The following is an 18,927-nucleotide window of genomic DNA, read 5'->3' on the forward strand; positions in this document are numbered from 1 at the left end:
ATTTTCCTCTGTGTGTGTGTTTTTTTTATTTTATTTTTTATTTTCCAAACCTGTTCTCAGGTCCATTTGCCTTTGGGGGCATTTCAATAAATGACAATATAATGGAAAAGTAATTTTTTTTTCAGTATTTCAATAAAAACAGGGTAATATAATTGACACTCATTACACACAAAGGTATATGTTTCTAGTGTTTCTACGTATTTTAATGATTAATGCCAACAGCCCCAATTCATTTTCTTAGAAAAATAAAATGTCACATAAGTCCAATAAATTAAAGAATAATGTTGAAATGTTGCGTCGCAGCGTACTAAATCAAGGGGAAGACTGGTGATGTCATAGTTTTAAAGGATTTGGCCACCCATATTCCTTGCTTTCTTTAACTTCTGTTCATTTTTTTAAATTTAAAATCCAGACACACACTACTGCAGGATTAATGAGAAAAAATCAAATTAAGCAAACCTAAGTATTGTGTGAAAGAGGAATTTAGATAATAAAAAGCATCAAACACAAACCTTGCACGTTGATGACATTGCCCTCAGTTTGAACCCTTCTTTGACTTCCTCACCTGACTTGAAGAGCAGGCATTCTTGTTTCCAAAGCTTGCCTCGAATTAGTCTGGAGATGTTTTATGTGTCACATTTCTGTGTGCACATACAGGTTTTCCCTTCCTGTGGAGTCGTCTGTGCCTCTCCTACACGGTTGTACGCTGAAATAAATCGGCTCTGTCAGTCACTCAGTCCCTGCCATAGCAACCGTTACTCAGCCTGGCCGTTTAAAATCCTCCGGTAATGGACTGTGTATGTGGTGCATTATCGTAAACCAGTGAGGGTCTGTTTTTCAGTACAACAGAAAACTCTGTCGTACTGTTCTGCATTTTGTGCCTGTGTAAAAAGGAGTCTGTACCTGATGGCTATACCTGGATGTGTTTACTTCTGTAGGGAAATAACATGTAGAATAGAATAAGGTCGAGTCACCTTTTGCCTTAAGAACTGTCTTAGTTAAAACAAACAACACAGAAACATTCCTCAGAGTTTCTGGTCCAAATTTTCATATCCTTACATCATTGCTGCATATTTCTCAGCTGCACCCACCACAAAGGTGCTTTGTTGGACTGGGATCTGTTAAATTCTCATGTTCCATACATTATGAGGTGATTTACGCAGGTTGTTATTAATGTTATTGGTGAGGCTGTTGCTGCAACATTTGAGTAGCACTTTGATCGATTCTGTTGCATTAGTGTTTTTGGGATAGATATAGTGACTCAGTCACAAGGCTTGTGCCACAAATTTATTTGACTTGTCAAAAGAAAAAAAATGACCAGAGCGACTTTTACTTGAAACAGTTCTTAATTTTTATGCAGATTAATCAAAAAGGTGATAACAAATCAAATTATGCCAGCAGCTTTATGAGAGATTTTCTATTAGTACTAAGTTTAGAAAACTTTAAGAATATTGGACAAACGATGGGCTGAACTGTCGAAGTATTTATTCTCTTATTTCTTGCTCAAATGTTTGAATTTCCGTTCAATTCTTTTGTATTAAAAAGCTTGTAAAAAACTTGATTACTTAGCACTATTTCATACTTAATTTTACTCTGTATTTTCTTATGTAAACTATATTCTTTTTGGTTTTGACTTTTATTTAAATTCTACAGAGAACTCTGCCTTTGGATGAAGAAATTATTTTGAGCCTTTAGCGCTGCATCATCGCTTTGGGCGTTAAAACTGCAGTATCGTCCAGCGTGTCGTATAACCAGATGGAGGAAGCTGCTTGGCTGCTAATCAAACTTTCAGCAATGAATCTCATGAGTTCTTGCCATCGAGGAAATTATTGATCCTGCCCAGGGATCTGTGTGAGGTATTACACCGTGTTGATGTTTCTATCATTGTCTAAGCCAATAAGAAGCCAGACAGAATTACATGCTTCTGAGTTGCATAATTGCGGAGCTGCTGAGCTGCCCTATAGCAGTTAGGGGAATTTGTGTGGAAGAGATGATTTATTCATAAAGAGATGATTTGGTTTACTCCACGGAAGAACTTATGTTTTATTTATCTGGAGATCGCATGAAGGCAACTTTTGATCACACATGCATGCACCATCAGCAGCAGAAAGCAGCAAGGCGCACTCTGAGGATCTCAGTGGGCAATCGCGCTTTGTACACAGTCACAGATATGTTTCCTCCAGATTTTCTGTCTATTCGACTCCACAGAGACGACTTTCTCCAGAACTTTTAGGGCTTCAGACATGATGGTAGATGAGTATGCTTGGACTGGTGTCTGGCTTCAGAAAACCTTGCCCGTTGCAAGCTGCTGCCAGTCACTTGTGTATCATGGCTGAAAGAGCCAAGATACACGTCTTTTTTTTTTCTTGTCATTGCAAAAGAAAAAGAAAATGTTGAAGTTAGTTCCTCTGGCAGCAGTACACTTTTCAAACACACAAGTTAGCATGAGTGTCAAGAAAATACAGCCAACTGCATGAGGCAAATAACTAATTATCACTAAAATCACTTTCAGGATTGACTGATGAGGTGTGAAACAGAGAGGAAGGAATTTTCAATCCGTGATAATCAATGGTATTTCAGTTACCATCAACAACTTTTACTGTAATTCTATCTTTATTTAGTATTAATTTTATGTCAGGTTTACGACGTCTGGAAAAGCAATCCAGAAAGAAAGGCACAAGAGAAAGGCGGTACAGGCCGCAGGCCTTGGCTGAACATAAACACACAAACCAAAAGTATGGTGATGGTTTCAAAGCTTCAGACTTTGTTTTTGGGGAGCCAAGTGAGAGGTTCTTGACAGAAAAACAAGCGGACGAATCGAGGTTGAATCTGTGGTCTGTGGTCATTCAGTGTGACAGATGCCCTGATTGTCGATGCAGAGCTGCCACAACCAAGGACAATCTGCAACATAGCAATGTCTGGAAAATTGCTGCTGCAATCAGCGTGTGAGTCTTGTTTTCTTTTACACAGCCAAGCGCACTTCTGCTGGTCTTGCTTCCCTCCTCCTGCTGTCCCTGTTTTAACTCAGACTCTAATAATAAGTACAACATCCACATTTGTCCACTTATCGATGAACTGATACAGCAAACTGATACTGATTTAGCAAACTGCGTGTCAGCTGGACGTATCCAACACCATTGTGATGCGGCAACAGGTCTTCCTGTCTGTCTTTTGTTGCGTATTGTGACAGGAGTTGCTGTGTCTCACTCACACAGCGTCGCATGTTGAAGTCCCGTGCGATTTTTGAAACTGCTCGGTGTGTGCCGGCTGCTTTAGACGTCATTGCAAATCATTTCACATTGTTACATAAGGAACACAGTAGATCAACCTGGAGTAATACGACTTGCTGAAAAATAATGGCAGTTCTTGGCTTCTCACTCAGACCTCTGTCTTCTGGCTTGTGAGACATTTTGAAAGTTTTCTGTCTATAATAGCACTGCTCTTCTTCTGCTGTAGGCGTGGATGCTCTTCCAGAGAGGAGAGCAGAACGAGGGAGAAGAGAAGAAGTCAGATGACTAAATTCTCTCTCAGCTCAGCTGTACTGTTTGGAGTGCAAAGTGGGCTGCCATGGCAACCACAAAAAGAGAAAAATTGCCCTCCCTCTCTCTCTCTATTTTATTATTTTTTTAAACCAATCCACCGACACATCAAGTGTCTCATACTGTGTCATTTTGCTGACAGATTCGCTGTTTATACTTTAAGTGTGCCGATGGTATTGATGTTTGGTGATGTATTTGTTGTGATGTGTTTGTGTTTGCGCTCCTGTTTTTCTCGCCGGAGTGACTAAGAGGCTTTGCGTATGTGTGTGGGCGCACAGCTCTCACAACTTGCCAGCCCCGACTTATCTCAGGTTGCATGTGGCTTATACAGCTTCCATGATATCATCCAGCAAACATGTTTACTGCTTCAAGTACAAGGGATGCAGCTCTAGACTGCACTGACTCCTCTGCAGCGATGGACAAAGTCTTCAAAAGTGAAATAATTTTCTACAGACGGCACGACCACTCACATCAGCCACATGTCGCAGAGCAGCCACTTCACTTAGTTTCTTTTTAATGATGGAAACAAGGCATTTCTTTTCTCATAGTGTTCTAGAGAGAGTGTAATTACGTACTTGTTTGTGGTGCATTTGTTATGGCGGAGGGGGTAACATTATTGTAATATTCCCGTTTCAACTTAATGCCACGGTAATGGTGGCCTTAAGGGGTGGCGATATGCTTTATTAAAACGCTTTTGCTTCATATTTAAAGCTTCCATGTAGATTTTGTAAATGGAAACCCTCCGAAGTCGGGAGATTGACAAAACGAAAGTGTCGGGAAAACTGGCAACTCTTGGCTAGAGCGCGTTTTTATCCCTGGAGTCTCATTTAGCTATGTAGATGGAAGAGAGAGAAAATAAAGAGAGAGAGGATGAAGTGGTGGAAAGTTGAGAGCACCGTGAAAGCATCAGACGTTCTGAAAAATGTGCATGTTTTCTGTGCCTCGGTGGGCTCTAAAAGCATCGTTTGCCTCACACCAATTCAGTCTGGAGAGTCTGCTAAAGCTTTGCATCAGCATGCAGCCTCAGTGCAGGATGAAGATCACTCCTATGTCTGAGATTACAGGGACAATGGGAGCAGAATTATGTAAAAAGGAAGAAAAAAAAGACAATTTAATAAATGCTTCATTTAAGCTAACTGTACTGGGACACCCATATACATATGCATGTTTTTAAGGGCCATAGGTTTTTACAGTGCCGGCTGCTAAGAGACATTGTAAAAAGTTTTATACCCACATAACATTGATGAGCCCATGAATAGTAAAGGAAAGGTTTGTTTAAATCAGCCCTGTGGTGTACATCAGTTTACTGAGGGCCATAAAAGTGTGAATGCAAATAGTGTGGGGGGGAAAAGACACAATAATTTAAAGCTAGCTGATTCACAATGCTAAATAACATGGCTGACAGATCCTAAGGCTTGTTTACTATTCTGTCAAGCAGAAATGAAACAGGAGCCTATAACTCTCTGTGGTATGTCACATTCAGGTACAGCAATTAAAATAGTTTTACTTCATTATCCATATGTTCTTACTGTAAACTGTAGCTCTTTAAGGACATAATATTATATTCCTTGATTTGAGCTAAATACAAACCTATTTATTTGCTTATTTGGCTGAGTTAAGACACCAATTCATTAATTCCTCCCATTTTACAGCCTTCTCCCAACATAATCTTGTTTCTTACAAATATACCCAACAGTTTATGTTTATAGTTAAGTACTTTGATGACTTATGAGGAAGTGAACAAGCAATAATTATTAAAAATCTTATTTATAATTTGGATTAAGTCTCGTTGATGCTCAAATACAGATGCATATTGTAAATTTTTAAATGAACCCACTCAGTTGTTCATTCCTTTGGGCTGGATTACACATTTTGCCCTTACTGTTGAGTATTTTTATTCCTTATTCTGTTTTATATATCCCATATTTCCATCTTTGTGTGAATCTACAGTATTTGCTTTGATTGGCTGTCACTTTGGTGCTGTTGCACAGAAGTTTCACCATTGTGGGATAATAAAGGATATTTCTTTTCCATTTCTATTGTTTTTTAAGATCATATAATGCACCCTATTTCCATAGGCTGTGACTCTGAACTAGATAAGTTATTTTAAGTTGATCAAATTCTTCTAGAAGTTTCAGAATTCCAGCAGGAACAAACTTAAAAGATAAAGCATCGTTAAAAAAAACACTTGTAATGACTTCCCTTGGAGAAACTGAGTTTTCAGACAGATAAATGTGTGTTTTATCTATAACAAATCTCCAGGCAATAGCTTTATAAACCCTTTCTACCATATTTTGAAGACTTGTTGGATCAGTGACCAAACTCTCCTACTGTTCAGTTTTTATAATACAAGCTGGACAAGTAGAGACCCCCCCCCTCACGTTCGCTTCAAAGTGACCTATGCTTTTCAGCTTGATTTAAATGAACAGAAAAAGAGCCCAAAAACTGAAAAGCACTAAATGGGAAAGAGAGAGAAATGACAAGTAGCAGATACAAATGGAATCAGGCAGTCGTTTCAGTCGTCTCATTGTGTTCTCTATTCTATCTGGATTAAAAAGAAGACCCATATAAATTGTACTTATAAGATTTTCCTTTTTTTCCCACAACCCATGGCTACTTCTGTTAGTTACATGAATACTAAGGAGCTAATTGAGCCAACATTGTAATTGTTGTTTAGAGCGTGATTTTAAAACTTGACTGACAGTATTTTGTCTCCTAGTGAGTTGAGAGCATTAGCAGTATTGTATTGCAGTCAAACAGAATGTGCCAACAATTACACCTAAACGTTTGGAAAGATTTTAAGAATTTATACATTATTTCCACTGCTATAGTCTATTCTTTCTGTCTTCCACTTGGTCTCTTTCTTGTACAATCCCTGTATTTCTAAAACTGACATATGTCTGCGAAACATATAGATGTTATGCTAATTGAAAAAAAGTCTATAAAAACTTTTTCCTTCTCTCCTTTTTTGCCTTAGAACGATACACCATAATTAGAGACCATTTTCTTTCTAGTTTAAACCTTTGCAATTCCTAATCCAATTGTAATGTGGCCATTACTGGCTCATTTTTTACACTTGCAAGTCATTAGTCATTGTTAATTACCATATCGAAAAGAAGAGGCCAGCCAGGGGGAGTTCTAATGAGAGTTTAGTGCCGCAGTAGATTCCCAGAGAATTGTGGGTGGAGTACATATAGCGGAGGATGAAGCTCTGATCTGAGATGATCTGGTACCTGTAGCTTTCAGCGACTGAACACTGCCAAGTGACACAAACAGCTGACTGAAATAAAAGCTTCTTATGGGAGAGTTTAAGTCCCTACAGGTGTGTGTGCGTGTGTGTGTGTGTTTGTGAATCTGTAAAAACCAAATCTTTCCTTCGGATGTTGGAAATGTTTCCAAATGCATAGTGCTCCCCATTGCTTGGGAGTGCGTCCTCTCAGTTCAGCGAGTAACAGAATACCCGACAGCAGTGTTATATTTGATGTGAAGTGACTGGATTGAGTCAAAGAGCGAGATGAGGCTGAGGCTAAATAGACATTGTTAGAACATTTTTGAGGAGTCCAGAAAGTTGTATATATGCAGAAATATCTAGTTAATGCATTCAAGCTGGATTTAAAGTCAATTGTCAGTGGTAAAAATTTGGCATAAGTTAGATTAACAGTTTTATTTGTAATAACTTGTAAAACCAATCAGTCAAATAAGTCAATTGATTTCATTGGTAATAACTTTTAGAAAGTAGTAATTTCACCAGTTAGTAATATGTTTTGGTCTATCAAAAGAAATGGTTGGACTCAGAAACTATATATTGATAATATAAGCAACATTTTTGATTGAAATCCCCTTTTGGCTCAGAAATTATTGAATAGACACATGAGTTCAACAACAAGGATTATTTTTGATCTGTTATGAGTGCCTGTTCTGCCCATTCAGCGTTCGAGTGTTTCAGGAATCCCCGATCATTCATGTAGCTTCTTTAGAAATGTGAACTGTGAACACTGACATTTGCGTTGGTTTACGTCTGTGTTTGCAACTGAGATGGTATTTTAGGTTTGAATAGCTCCGGTGATAGACCAGCTTCTTGTTACACAGTGGGCACACAATAGTCTTTTACAGGGTCCATTCAGATCTTTTTTTTTTTTTTTTTGAAGGAAAGAAATAACCAGTGGGCCAAGAGAAGCCGCCTCTGTTAGCCCACAAGAAACTGTCTAGATCACTGTTGTTTGTTTTTGTCCGATTTACAGGTCTACCAGAAACATGTAGATATGTAAACAAAATAGTGAGATTAACTGCACTAAATAGTTTATGCTTTAAAATATATGCATTAAAATAATTGAAATCAACCAATAGAAATCCCCCTCAAGTCCTGTGAAGTTGAACTGCAAGAAAATTTGTAAAAATTCAAGTGGTATGCATAGTTTAGCATGGCACTGTGAAATTTGAAAATTATTACAAGTCAATAATAGTAGAAAACAAGTAGGACGCTCTTTCTTTTTGGGAGGAAATTACCTGATAAACATTGAGTTTATTTATGTTAAATGGAACTATGTATTTTTTACTCTGCTCAACTAGAGAGGAAGGTTACAGGACATCCACACACACACACACACACACACACCCTGCAAATTTTTTCCTCAACCCAGTTGCACAGTAAATGGCCTCATTGTTATCTTACACAGATAAACTCACACTCACCAGCACACCCCAAGAGGAGGGGAGCGTCGGTGCATGCGTGTCTGTGTGGGCACCCACGCTGCGCTAAGTGTCAGTGCCAAGGCTTAGGCTATTGTTGTCTTGGACCAAAACAAACTCCTGTCAGCCCCCGAGAGCAGGGGGAGACGTGGAGATGGGCGAGGGGGGGAGAGGCAGTGGAGATTCACGTTGGACAGAGGATGAAAGTGGGGGGGGGAGCAGAGAGAGAAGAAAGCAAGAAAAGAAAAACAGGACAACTGAAGGGGAAGGATTAGACAGCTGTTTACTGCCATCTCTGGAGTGGAGCAGCAGTCAAAGCAGAGGAATTTGTTTGCTTTTGCTGCTGCAATCCAGTTTATTTTTCCATCTCTGCCATTTCTCTTCGTGCCTGTCCTTGCCCCCTTCTGACTTGCAACACTGTTTCGGCACACACAAAAAGGATATTGGTTTGTTTTCCCCCCAGTCGCACGTTTGATTAGCTAACGCACATGTCCTGCTTAGTCAAATCAACCAGACGGCTACCAAGAGAGTAGGAAGCAGTTAACACGCTAATGTAGAGCTGATAGGTATTGTAATAGCTCATTTTCAATGTGCAGAACAATTATTGTGATACCACTTCATACTTTAAATTATAACAACTTCAAGAGAAGGTGTGCCACTTCTCTTTAGTATCTTATGATTAAAAAAATACAATAATCAGACCGCTTTTTTTTTTTTTTTTTTACATATAACAATAGACAGTAAAAATGCTGTCTTCTTCGTTAGGGATCTGAAATAAAATGTGTATTTTATTAGGAAGTTGTTCTTACACGGTATGTTACTTTTTTACCTACATAAGAGCATTTTTACACCGATTATTTCAAAATCAAAAAAATTGTGAAAATGTCAAAGATCTAGCAACTTAAAGACTTCATGAATAGAATTTTGAAAATTACAAAAATATTACCTAATGGACAAAGAAATGCACAAATGTTTTGTTTGCAGAAGATTCTGCTACAGTGTCAGCTGCTTAATGTTTTTTTTCTGTCATCTAGCAGCTTCCTTTATTTGTTGTTGTTTCAGGACTCAATACAGTGGCTTCATTCATAGAAATGAGACAAAAGTGACTCATAAGTACCTTTTCAGCAAGATATGGGAGCTTGTTTTATTCAATAATTCCTTAATATTGATGGAAAAGTACTTGTTCCCTTGGCAGATTATTTCACTTGTAGAAAAAATTTATTTTGCTGTGCATTTCCAACCCCTGTGCTTCTGTCATATTGTTGCTACACCTTAACTTAATTACTCAGGACAACTTCTTTTTTAATTTCATCATCCTTCCTATCAATTTGGTGTTTTCTTGTCCGAAGACAGAATGCATCTGCACAGCATGCCTAAACCTTCATCGTGTTTAAGTGCAAGAAGGATCTTATGTTCTTTCCCAAAAGTAGAATTATTTCTCAAAATTGGTCTCTTTGATTTTAAATCTGTTGTTTTTTTTTTGTTTTGTTTTTGCTGCTTAGCTCAATGTTCTGCACATGAAAGCGCCACTTTAATAGTTTTCATTTTTCTTATAAACCTGGGAATTTATTTTTAATAATCTCAGTGCACAAGCGGATTTATTTAAATTTATCCCTTAAGGTATTTTAATTTGGGTGCTTGAAATGCTGGGTAGAAACACTTGATTTGTTTTCACCCTTAGGCAACAGCTGAGCATTTACATATCAACTGTGCTGCTTATTTCTAAAGATCTTCAGAAGACCAGCATATTGCATGTACCAGTGACAGAGTGCATTCTTTTGTTTTGTTAGCTTTTTTAATGCCCGAAAATAAACCACCATTTTTGATTGACACATTGTAAAATAGTACCTAGAGACAAAAAAAATCAGGTGGATTGTACATAGTTTCACACACACACACACACACACACACACACCCACACACACACACACACACGCACACACATGCACCCCCCCCTTTGCACAAACACACAGCCCTGCTTCATGACTTTCAAAGGCTCTGGAGCCACTCAGCGTTGAATCTGTGCTCTTTCTCTGCCGCTCTTTCATCATCTTGCCGTCATCTCAAAAGCATCTTAAATGATTATGTTTTAGCTTCTCCCTTTTTGTCTCGCCGTACTTAATCTCGCCTTCATGTTCACACTCCATTTGTTTTTAAGGCACAAAGGTGGACAGTAAGAGGCCCTTTTTGTTTCAGATTTGTGTCATTTTCGTTGCATAAGCACCGGTGCTCTCTGCCCCGGTGCTTGCATGTGTTCGCTCTAGTTAGAGGTTTTTTTTTTCTTTTTCTCGAAGTAAACAGACAGAAAGACAGGGATTTACCTCATTTTTATTTTATTTATTTGCTTCAAAAGTGTAATTGGAGAAGCTGTAAAGGGTTCGCCTTTGCTCATTAATCCCAAACAATTAATGCGCGTGGCTCCATTAAACATATTGGCAACTTTCTTAAAGTGAGATTAATTTGGCAGGCAGGAGACTGAGTGGGCCTTTGTGGGGCTGGTTATCTTTCCTCAGCAGATTGGGCTAAGCTCTCCACAGGCCCGGTGGGATGAAGAGTGTTTGAGTGCAGAGACAGTGTGAAGCAATGTAGGTCATTTGGGTGGTGTGAACATCACAAGGGTTTAAGATCGCGCTTCACGATTACCTGTCAAGCACTAATGTTATGTTACTCAAACGTAATCGCGCATTCTGCTGTACCTGCAGTGACTAACCCTGACCAACGTGGATCTCTGTTTTCAGCTCTCTGTCTGGTCGCATTGTCGGTGGCGTCTGGTGGTTCTTCACCCTGATCATCATCTCCTCCTATACGGCCAACCTGGCTGCCTTCCTGACCGTAGAGAGGATGGTGTCTCCTATAGAGAGCGCCGAGGACCTGGCTAAGCAGACGGAGATCGCCTACGGAACGTTAGATGCCGGTTCGACGAAAGAGTTCTTCAGGGTGAGAAACGTCAAGCTTTTGTAGTGTTTGCTAAATCATTGCTGTCTCTTACAACAACAAGCTGCAGTTTGTTTTATGGAGTTTTTAATCTGACAGACTAACGTCAGTAGTTTGTAGTAGTTTGTGTTCTTTCTAATGCAGAGGTACTACTGTATTCATCTTCTAAACAGTTCTAACCACCTTCCCTGGACTTAGTGATGTACAGCATCCTCATAGCAACATGCTGCAACTAACATGCTTAATTAGGGATAGTACAATCCGAGTGTGTTATTGTGTTATTTCTCTGACGCAGCATTTTTGCATATACGCCAAAATGTTCAATTGTCATCTCATGTTCCACATTTAGTTTGTCCCCTTCTTCATTGTGGCAAACTGCAAATGTTCTGTTTTTTCTTTCTGAAAATGCCTTTCTTCCTGCTACTCTTCTTTTAAAATCAGAACATGCATATTTGTTTCAGCAGGTCCTAATATCTGAGCTGTGAACATAAGAAGTTCCCCTAGAGTTACCTTCGGCCTCCTAAACGTTTCTCTGATTAACGTTATACTTGCCTGTCAATATAAGTGGATTTTAACTACTTCCTAATCTTGTCCCTAACCTGTTTGCAATGTTCTTTGGGTTTCATAATGCTGTTTGTTCATTAATCTTTTCAGACAAAAGTCTGCACAGAACAAATTTATACATAGGTTAAAATTAGGATTAAATTGGATTTTATTAGGGGTATTATTGTATAGGGGGCTCACCATGAACAAAACACTTGCCAGTTATTTATTTATTTTAATAAAAGATAAACTGAAAACCAGGTGTCCTTAACATTCACTTGCTACTTAATGTCAGTCAATGTATCACATTTGTAAGAAACTTTAAAATATTTAACTGACACTGTCTCTAATTTTTGGTCTCTGCTCTCTTGTTAAAATTTTTGCCCCTCAGAGGTCAAAGATCGCTGTGTTTGAGAAGATGTGGTCCTACATGAAGTCCGCTGACCCGTCAGTGTTTGTCAAAACAACAGATGAGGGAGTGATGCGGGTCAGGAAATCCAAAGGCAAGTACGCCTACTTGCTGGAGTCCACGATGAACGAGTACATAGAGCAGAGGAAGCCATGTGACACGATGAAGGTGGGAGGAAACCTGGACTCAAAAGGTTATGGGATTGCCACGCCCAAGCGCTCCCCTCTAAGGTAAAACCCTACTGTTGCAATATGGTCAGAAAAAAGCCTTAAAGTTCTTTTATTGCTGTGTTTGTGCATGAACATCACATTTCATCTGTTGATTCCCTCATGTGGCAGACATTTCACATCTGTTTGTGCATGAAACTAAACTTGTTTCATCCATTTTGATTTATTTAAACAGTACTGGGAGAAGGTCTAGACTTGTATTAACTCTAAGGAATAAGAAAACAGTGTCATTTTATAGTGGTGTTGAAAATATCTCCTCATGAAAAGAAACAACGATTTTTATTGTCCTCATCAAAACAAGCTGAGATGAAAATGTATCTACCTTTTAGCAAAAGTTTAGAATCCTCATTTTGCCATAAATTTCCTAAATCTTTCACAAATCAAAACATTTGTTTGAAAGAGTCTTCAATCAGTGTGATTCCAGCACAGACTAGTATTGTAGTCTCATACTTGTCTAATTCTAAAGTCCTTATCCACGCACCATACATTGTCTACAGGTACAGCTAAAAAAATGTAAATATCTTGCAGAAGTTTAAGACTTTTGTAACTCGTTTCAAAAAGTGGAACTCGTAGAATCATGATAGAGTGAAATATTTCAAACTGTAACTTCTTTCAGTTTTGATGATTAAGGCTTACAGATGACAAAAACCCCAAATTTAGTGTTTCAGAAAAAATTGAATTTTGGAAACTCACGGTGTCGCACCCTAATCAGCTAATTAACTCAAAACACTTGCAAAGGTTTCCTTGGTCTCTCAGTCTGGGTCAGTAGGTGACACAATCATGGGGAAGATTGCTGACTTGACAGATGTCCGGAAGGCAGTCATTGACACTCTCCGCAAGGAGGGCACGCCACGAAAGGTCGCTGCTATAGATGCTGGATGTTCACAGAGTGCTGTGTCCCAGCATATTCAGTGGCAGAAGAAAGAGTGATAGGAAAAGGTGCACAAGCTACAGCAGAAACAGCAGCTTTGAGAGAATTGGCAAGTAAATTCCTTTCAGAGTTTTGGGCGAACTTCATAAGAAGTGAAATGAGGCTGGAGTCGGCATATCAAGAGCCACTGTGCACAGACAAATCTCACATGGGGGCTTCAAATGCCACATTCCTCATGTCAAGCCACTTCTGAACCAGAAACCTTTTCCAATGCAAGTAAAGTTTTATTTCATTTCACATTATTATGAATTATGTTGGCAGCAACTGCATACAGTGTTGTCTGAAACGTTATTTCAGCGAGGAATCTCAGGGTGTTAACATCATGAGATCTTGTATAATTTTTATTCCTACCTTCACTCCTCGGATGCAGAATGAAGCAATCGTGAGGGGCAGGTCTGTCGCAATAAGCAATAAATTTAATATTTGTATGACGAATTAAAAGGAGCTGGATAATTAAAAATATGTCGATAATTTGCAGTTGCATGCGTGTTTGTTTTTGTCGTAGCTCTCTCTCTTTCTACCAAAGAGACTGGATGACACCCCGGTGCTTCGAGTTACTTCTCCCGTTGTCGTTCCTCCAGAGTAATACAGGGAGCGACGAACGAAAAAGCGGCAGTTTTACGGCACTCCGGGTGAACCCAACACACGGGACGCGACAGCGACGATGGCGTCCAAAGTTTTAATTTTTTCCAACTTTCTTTCGTCGCATGGCTGGTATTTAGTCGACAAACAAAATACAAAAAGTCCAATGCAAAATGATGCGCACTAGGACATTTAAATCGCTGAACAAACACTGCCCTTTCATCTCGTTGAAAAGCCAGCATTTCGAAAAAGTTAAAACATTTGACACCAGTGCAAAGTTTTCACAGGCAGTACTCCCAACGATTAATATATTTTGAAGGGCAAGTTTGTTTACAGAGACTTCACAATCCATTTTTATTTGTTTTGAATGTTTAAAATGCCTTCCAGCTCCAGTGTTAAATGTTCTTTAGAAATTAATTTGTTGATCTTTGAGAGGATGTACTTGCGTTATTATGACATTTTTATGCTATTGGTTAACAATGGCCTCAAATTAAATTTTTAGTTATGGCAATAACTTGTGACAATTAATTGCCCATCAAAAGTTGTTATTGTGACAGGCCTAATGAGAGAAGCTTGAAAACCTTTGCAAAAGTACTGTTCATCTGTTTTTTTCTGTTGGCATGTGCACATTTATGATCAAATTAAGTCTTTCATTCTTGTGTTATAGTGTACACCGCCATAAAATGAAATTATGTTTTCACTTTTTTTGTAGTTTGTATTTATCAAATGAACGTATTTATAGAGTTACCTTATACAGTTTCTACCTTTTTTGTTTGTATATTCTCCTAATAAAGTGAATCTACTTAAGCAAACTTGTGAAAGCAAACAGAAGTGCAAAGTAGGACAGGAAGATGTCGATTCCTGTTTGACCTTCCATTTGGTTAGCTCTAGGGCTCGTTTTTGACGAATTGATTTATGGAAGCTAAAGCATCGCAATTCTGTGTAGCGGAACTTGTGAAACGGCATTAAAAGTAAAGGAATCTACATCCAACCTGGCTACTTTCCCACTTTAGCTAGAGCTCACACCTTGAATGTTCCACTTTTCCCCATTCAATGTGACAAATGATGTAACGAATGATGATTCTTTCTGGGTTTGTCCCGCCATCGACAAGCGGCAGCTGTCATTTCACATCGCATTAACATTCTAACCGACTTCCCATTTATATTGCTTCTGCAACCACAGAGAGAGTGCAAATGCTGGGTGGCATCTGAAGCTTTTAATCTGTCTCTAATAGGCCTCATTCATTTTAATGAAGGGAGCCATACTGGAAGATTTTATTCAGTCATTGCTGGGGTTTCTTTGGGACCTTGGTTGACAGCCAGAGGTCAGAATGCAGACAGGATATGGTTCTTGAGCCTTCCTCAGATGTTCCTCCTTTTTGAAATGTATGCAAATCACATTTTATACATCAAGTAAGTGTTGCATTAGTTTAAGCTATAAATGGTGGGTGGCGAAATTAAGCTGCTCCAGACCCACATCTGGCACTCAAAGGCTGAGGATGTACCAGCGTGTCTCCCGCTCTGTGGTGATCCCTAAATGAGCGATGTTTGTTGTTGTCGGGTTTCTATCATCGTCATTCACAAACGTCTCGCACCGAGATTCGATAACAGCTAATAAATTTGCATCGCTAATAAATGAAATTGAAATGTGCCCATCTTGATTTAAGTTCCCAACTCTCCTGTGCGATTAGACATAAGTGAATGACCAAGCACTGCTCAGAATTGAATTCAATCATACCTGCAATGAGCTGTTAGCAAATAAATGATTTTAGACTGCTGCATGTCAAATGATTCCATTCTTATCTATGTTCAGAAACAGGAAAACAATTTAATTTATTCACATTTGAGTGATATCAACTGCTCTGCAGTGCAGGTTTGATTGAAAAGTTTCTATTTTACAGGAATATCTTCAAATAACCCTTTTTTTTCCTGATCAATCATTCTAATGTATTTCTTACATGTGCAACATCCACCCGTCCCCAGCAGAGTTTACCCCATCTCTCTGATGACCTGTAGCCTTTCTGACATCTGCTCACCTCAGAGCAACAGACCAAACTAACCAACGACCCGCTGAGTCATCCGTGTTCACAGTCTCTTGACTTCTTTCTTTTTTTGTCTGAGTTTGCTGGGCTGAGAAAGAAGTCAGAAAAAGGTTTTACCAGCCCTGAGGGGAAAAAAAAGAAAAGAGAAACGTGTTCCCTACAGCTGTGTTGTGAACTCAAGGCCAGGGGATAAAGACTCCTCTGTTTCTGCTGGTGAGAAAGGCTGAATATTAAACCAAACCTCGCAGCGGAGAAAAAGACGGTCTTGACTTCTGGTCATAGATTCTGCCTTTCCGTGTAACGGGGATGGAGAGAATCTTTGTCCACGGCCAAACAGCTACAGGAAACACACTCATGCACTTAATCCAGAGAGCACAAGAGTAAGCTTTAAGGAGATGCCTTCAGTGAGTTCACCTGCACATGGAAGTATTATTCTTTTTATGCTTGTTAATGCTTTAAACGTATCTGCACACTAAGACAAAGCCTTTGACTGCATGTGCTGTTGCTGATGGACTCAGTGAGCAAAGACCAGAGGCCAGGATTTGAACCCAGGACCTTCTTGCTAAATTCTTCAGAAATCCTGAACTGTGTATTAAATGTAAAAGTAATATTGAAAAAATGCGGTACAGACTAATAAAAATAACTGATAAATAACCCTTTGGTTTAGCACTGGTAGGAACCTTTCACCTACTTCAGAATCAACATAACTGGCTAACAGTTAGCAAGTCACAGTTTTCCCACTGTGTGCTTTTCAGTCACTTGTGGGGTCTTTGTTTATCCAACACTGATTTTTGCTAGCCGACTTCGTCAACAGAAGGCTTCAACAGCCTAAGAACTACAAGAAATATCAAACCTTTATCAACACTTCAATGGGGTATTCAAGGTCGGTGTGACCATCTTTGTACGTCTTGTGAAAGAACAGAAACAGCAAGGGTGGTTGAAGCCAACCTGTTGCTACTGTGCCTCTGACTTTCCAAGCGAGGTAATGACAGCCCTGTGTCAGCTGACTTGTGCAATTGGTAGACCAGCGTTTTCGCTTGTGTGTGTGATTTGGCAGTTACAGAGGACCTAGGCAACCAGTTGGCCTGTGAATTTAAATGAAAGGAAATTTTATGTAATCCCTTCTGTTATTGATGGACATAATTTCTTGCCATTAACATCATTACATATATTGAACTGCCATGAGACAGAACAAGTCCCTAGCCATCAGATCTCTTGGTACTGGTGCCACTTGAAGACAGAACGCACAAAAACAGACACAAATATGATGAGTAACACACCCGTATCAATCCCACTCATTACCAATCTTTGGTTTTGACAATGCCAGCTTGCTATTTAAAGCCCACGAGTGGAGGATGTTTCAAGTTTGATTTGAAATTTGCCATAGGCAGCTGAGAGAGGGTTCTGTCTTTGTGGCAATTTCTTTGTCAAAGAGACTAAGTTGACGTTGACAAGACTTTGTTCGCCAACACTGTCAACAAAGGAATCACTTTTCTTTCTTACTTTTTAACAAGGTTCTCAAACATTGACCAAGGTTACTTCATCAAATTAAATAATATGGTTACAGAAGCTGAATAGCACAATCCAAGATAGACTTTGCTCAACAATATTGAGGCAAGTTATTGTTGGAACATCTTGTGGGAAGATGCTACTACATTAGTACACCTCCCGTCAATATACTGTATTTGTTACCATATTAAAAGTAATTAACTTCATCACCCAAGGCATCTCAGTTTAGCACTCCGTGTCTCTCTGGGGCCCCTGCTTGGTAAAACCTGATACATCTCAGCAGCATTTCAGCGCACTGCATGTATGTAACAAAACATGCACATTCAAAACCAGGGTTTCTGGTCCGTATCAAGTTGGCCACATTCAGGAGAATCCCTTGCTTTCAACATTGGTAATGTTGTCATAATTACCACCACCACTCGACCAATCTCTTTATATCTGTCTCCTAACGGTTATCGTTTCATATCGTTTTCAAGAAACCCAGTAAACCTGGCAGTATTAAAACTGAACGAGCAAGGCCTCTTGGACAAATTGAAAAACAAGTGGTGGTACGACAAAGGAGAGTGCGGCAGCGGGGGAGGGGACTCCAAGGTCAGAGCCAGTTTTGATGAACCCTGTGTGTAACGGGGTGGAGATGGCGGTAACCGGCAGCTCGACGCCACATCGCCTCTCTGGCAACACTTTTTTTATCCATGAGATTTAGGACAGAGTAACAGCAAAGAGTCAAACTTTTGAGCTGTTTGACTATAAATTTGAAATCCACCAAGCTGAATATATGCACCATGTGAACCATGAAACTTTATTAGTAATTGAAGCAGCTAAGCGAAGCACAATCTGTTATTTGATGCTGCAGATGCTTTTCAGGCGCAGTTGTTAAATCTTGCATTTTTTTTTCACATATTCTGTTAGCAAAAGATTTATTTAAGATGACAGTGTTGCATGAGTGGGGGTAAGCAGAGTGCCGGTTACCCGAAGTGATATAGTAATACACATCTACAGCCTTACAGAGTGAGCCAGCCAAGCTAGATGGAGTATTAATGCATATCACTTTGACTCGAATGCTAATAATGACGTTTAATGCCATGTATTTGTGTGTTTGTGTGTGACGTTTTATTTAGTTTTTTTCTTTGTCAAGCAAGCGAGACCAAGCATTGGCTGTTGTGTGGATGTACTTGTTGCTCTGTGTTTCTGAACTAATAACATAAAATAACATGACGTAATATGTTATTTATGTTATTTCCCTATTGTTGGAAGAATCCCAGTAAACCTAGCGGTGTTGAAACTGAATGAGCAAGCCGTCTTAGACAAACTGAAAAACAAATGGTGGTACGATAAAGGCGAGTGTGGCAGCAACGACGCCGCAAGAAAGGTTAGTCTCAACGCACAAAATTGACACCTCACTGTACCTCCCAACCCTAACCCTACTTTGTTCCTAAACCAGACCTTACCCTTTCAAAAAATAATAATAATAAATCTCTCAACCTCTTCCACACACAGTTATCCTCCCTCTGTGGCTTTGGTA

At 39.3% G+C, this 18,927-nt stretch overlaps 1 protein-coding gene across 1 annotated transcript in view; it reads left to right on the top strand.

The window, feature by feature from the left end:
- Positions 1-18,927, top strand: part of LOC102221441 (glutamate receptor 1) — an 82,117-nt gene that overhangs the window by 53,000 nt on the left and 10,190 nt on the right. The window contains 3 exon segments of the mRNA XM_005795427.2: positions 10,967-11,165; positions 12,097-12,344; positions 17,882-17,996. Of these exon segments, the coding sequence (XP_005795484.2) occupies positions 10,967-11,165; positions 12,097-12,344; positions 17,882-17,996 (562 nt within the window).

This window comes from Xiphophorus maculatus, chromosome 23 (genome assembly GCF_002775205.1).
Source record: "Xiphophorus maculatus strain JP 163 A chromosome 23, X_maculatus-5.0-male, whole genome shotgun sequence".
NCBI classification, from domain to species: domain Eukaryota; kingdom Metazoa; phylum Chordata; class Actinopteri; order Cyprinodontiformes; family Poeciliidae; genus Xiphophorus; species Xiphophorus maculatus.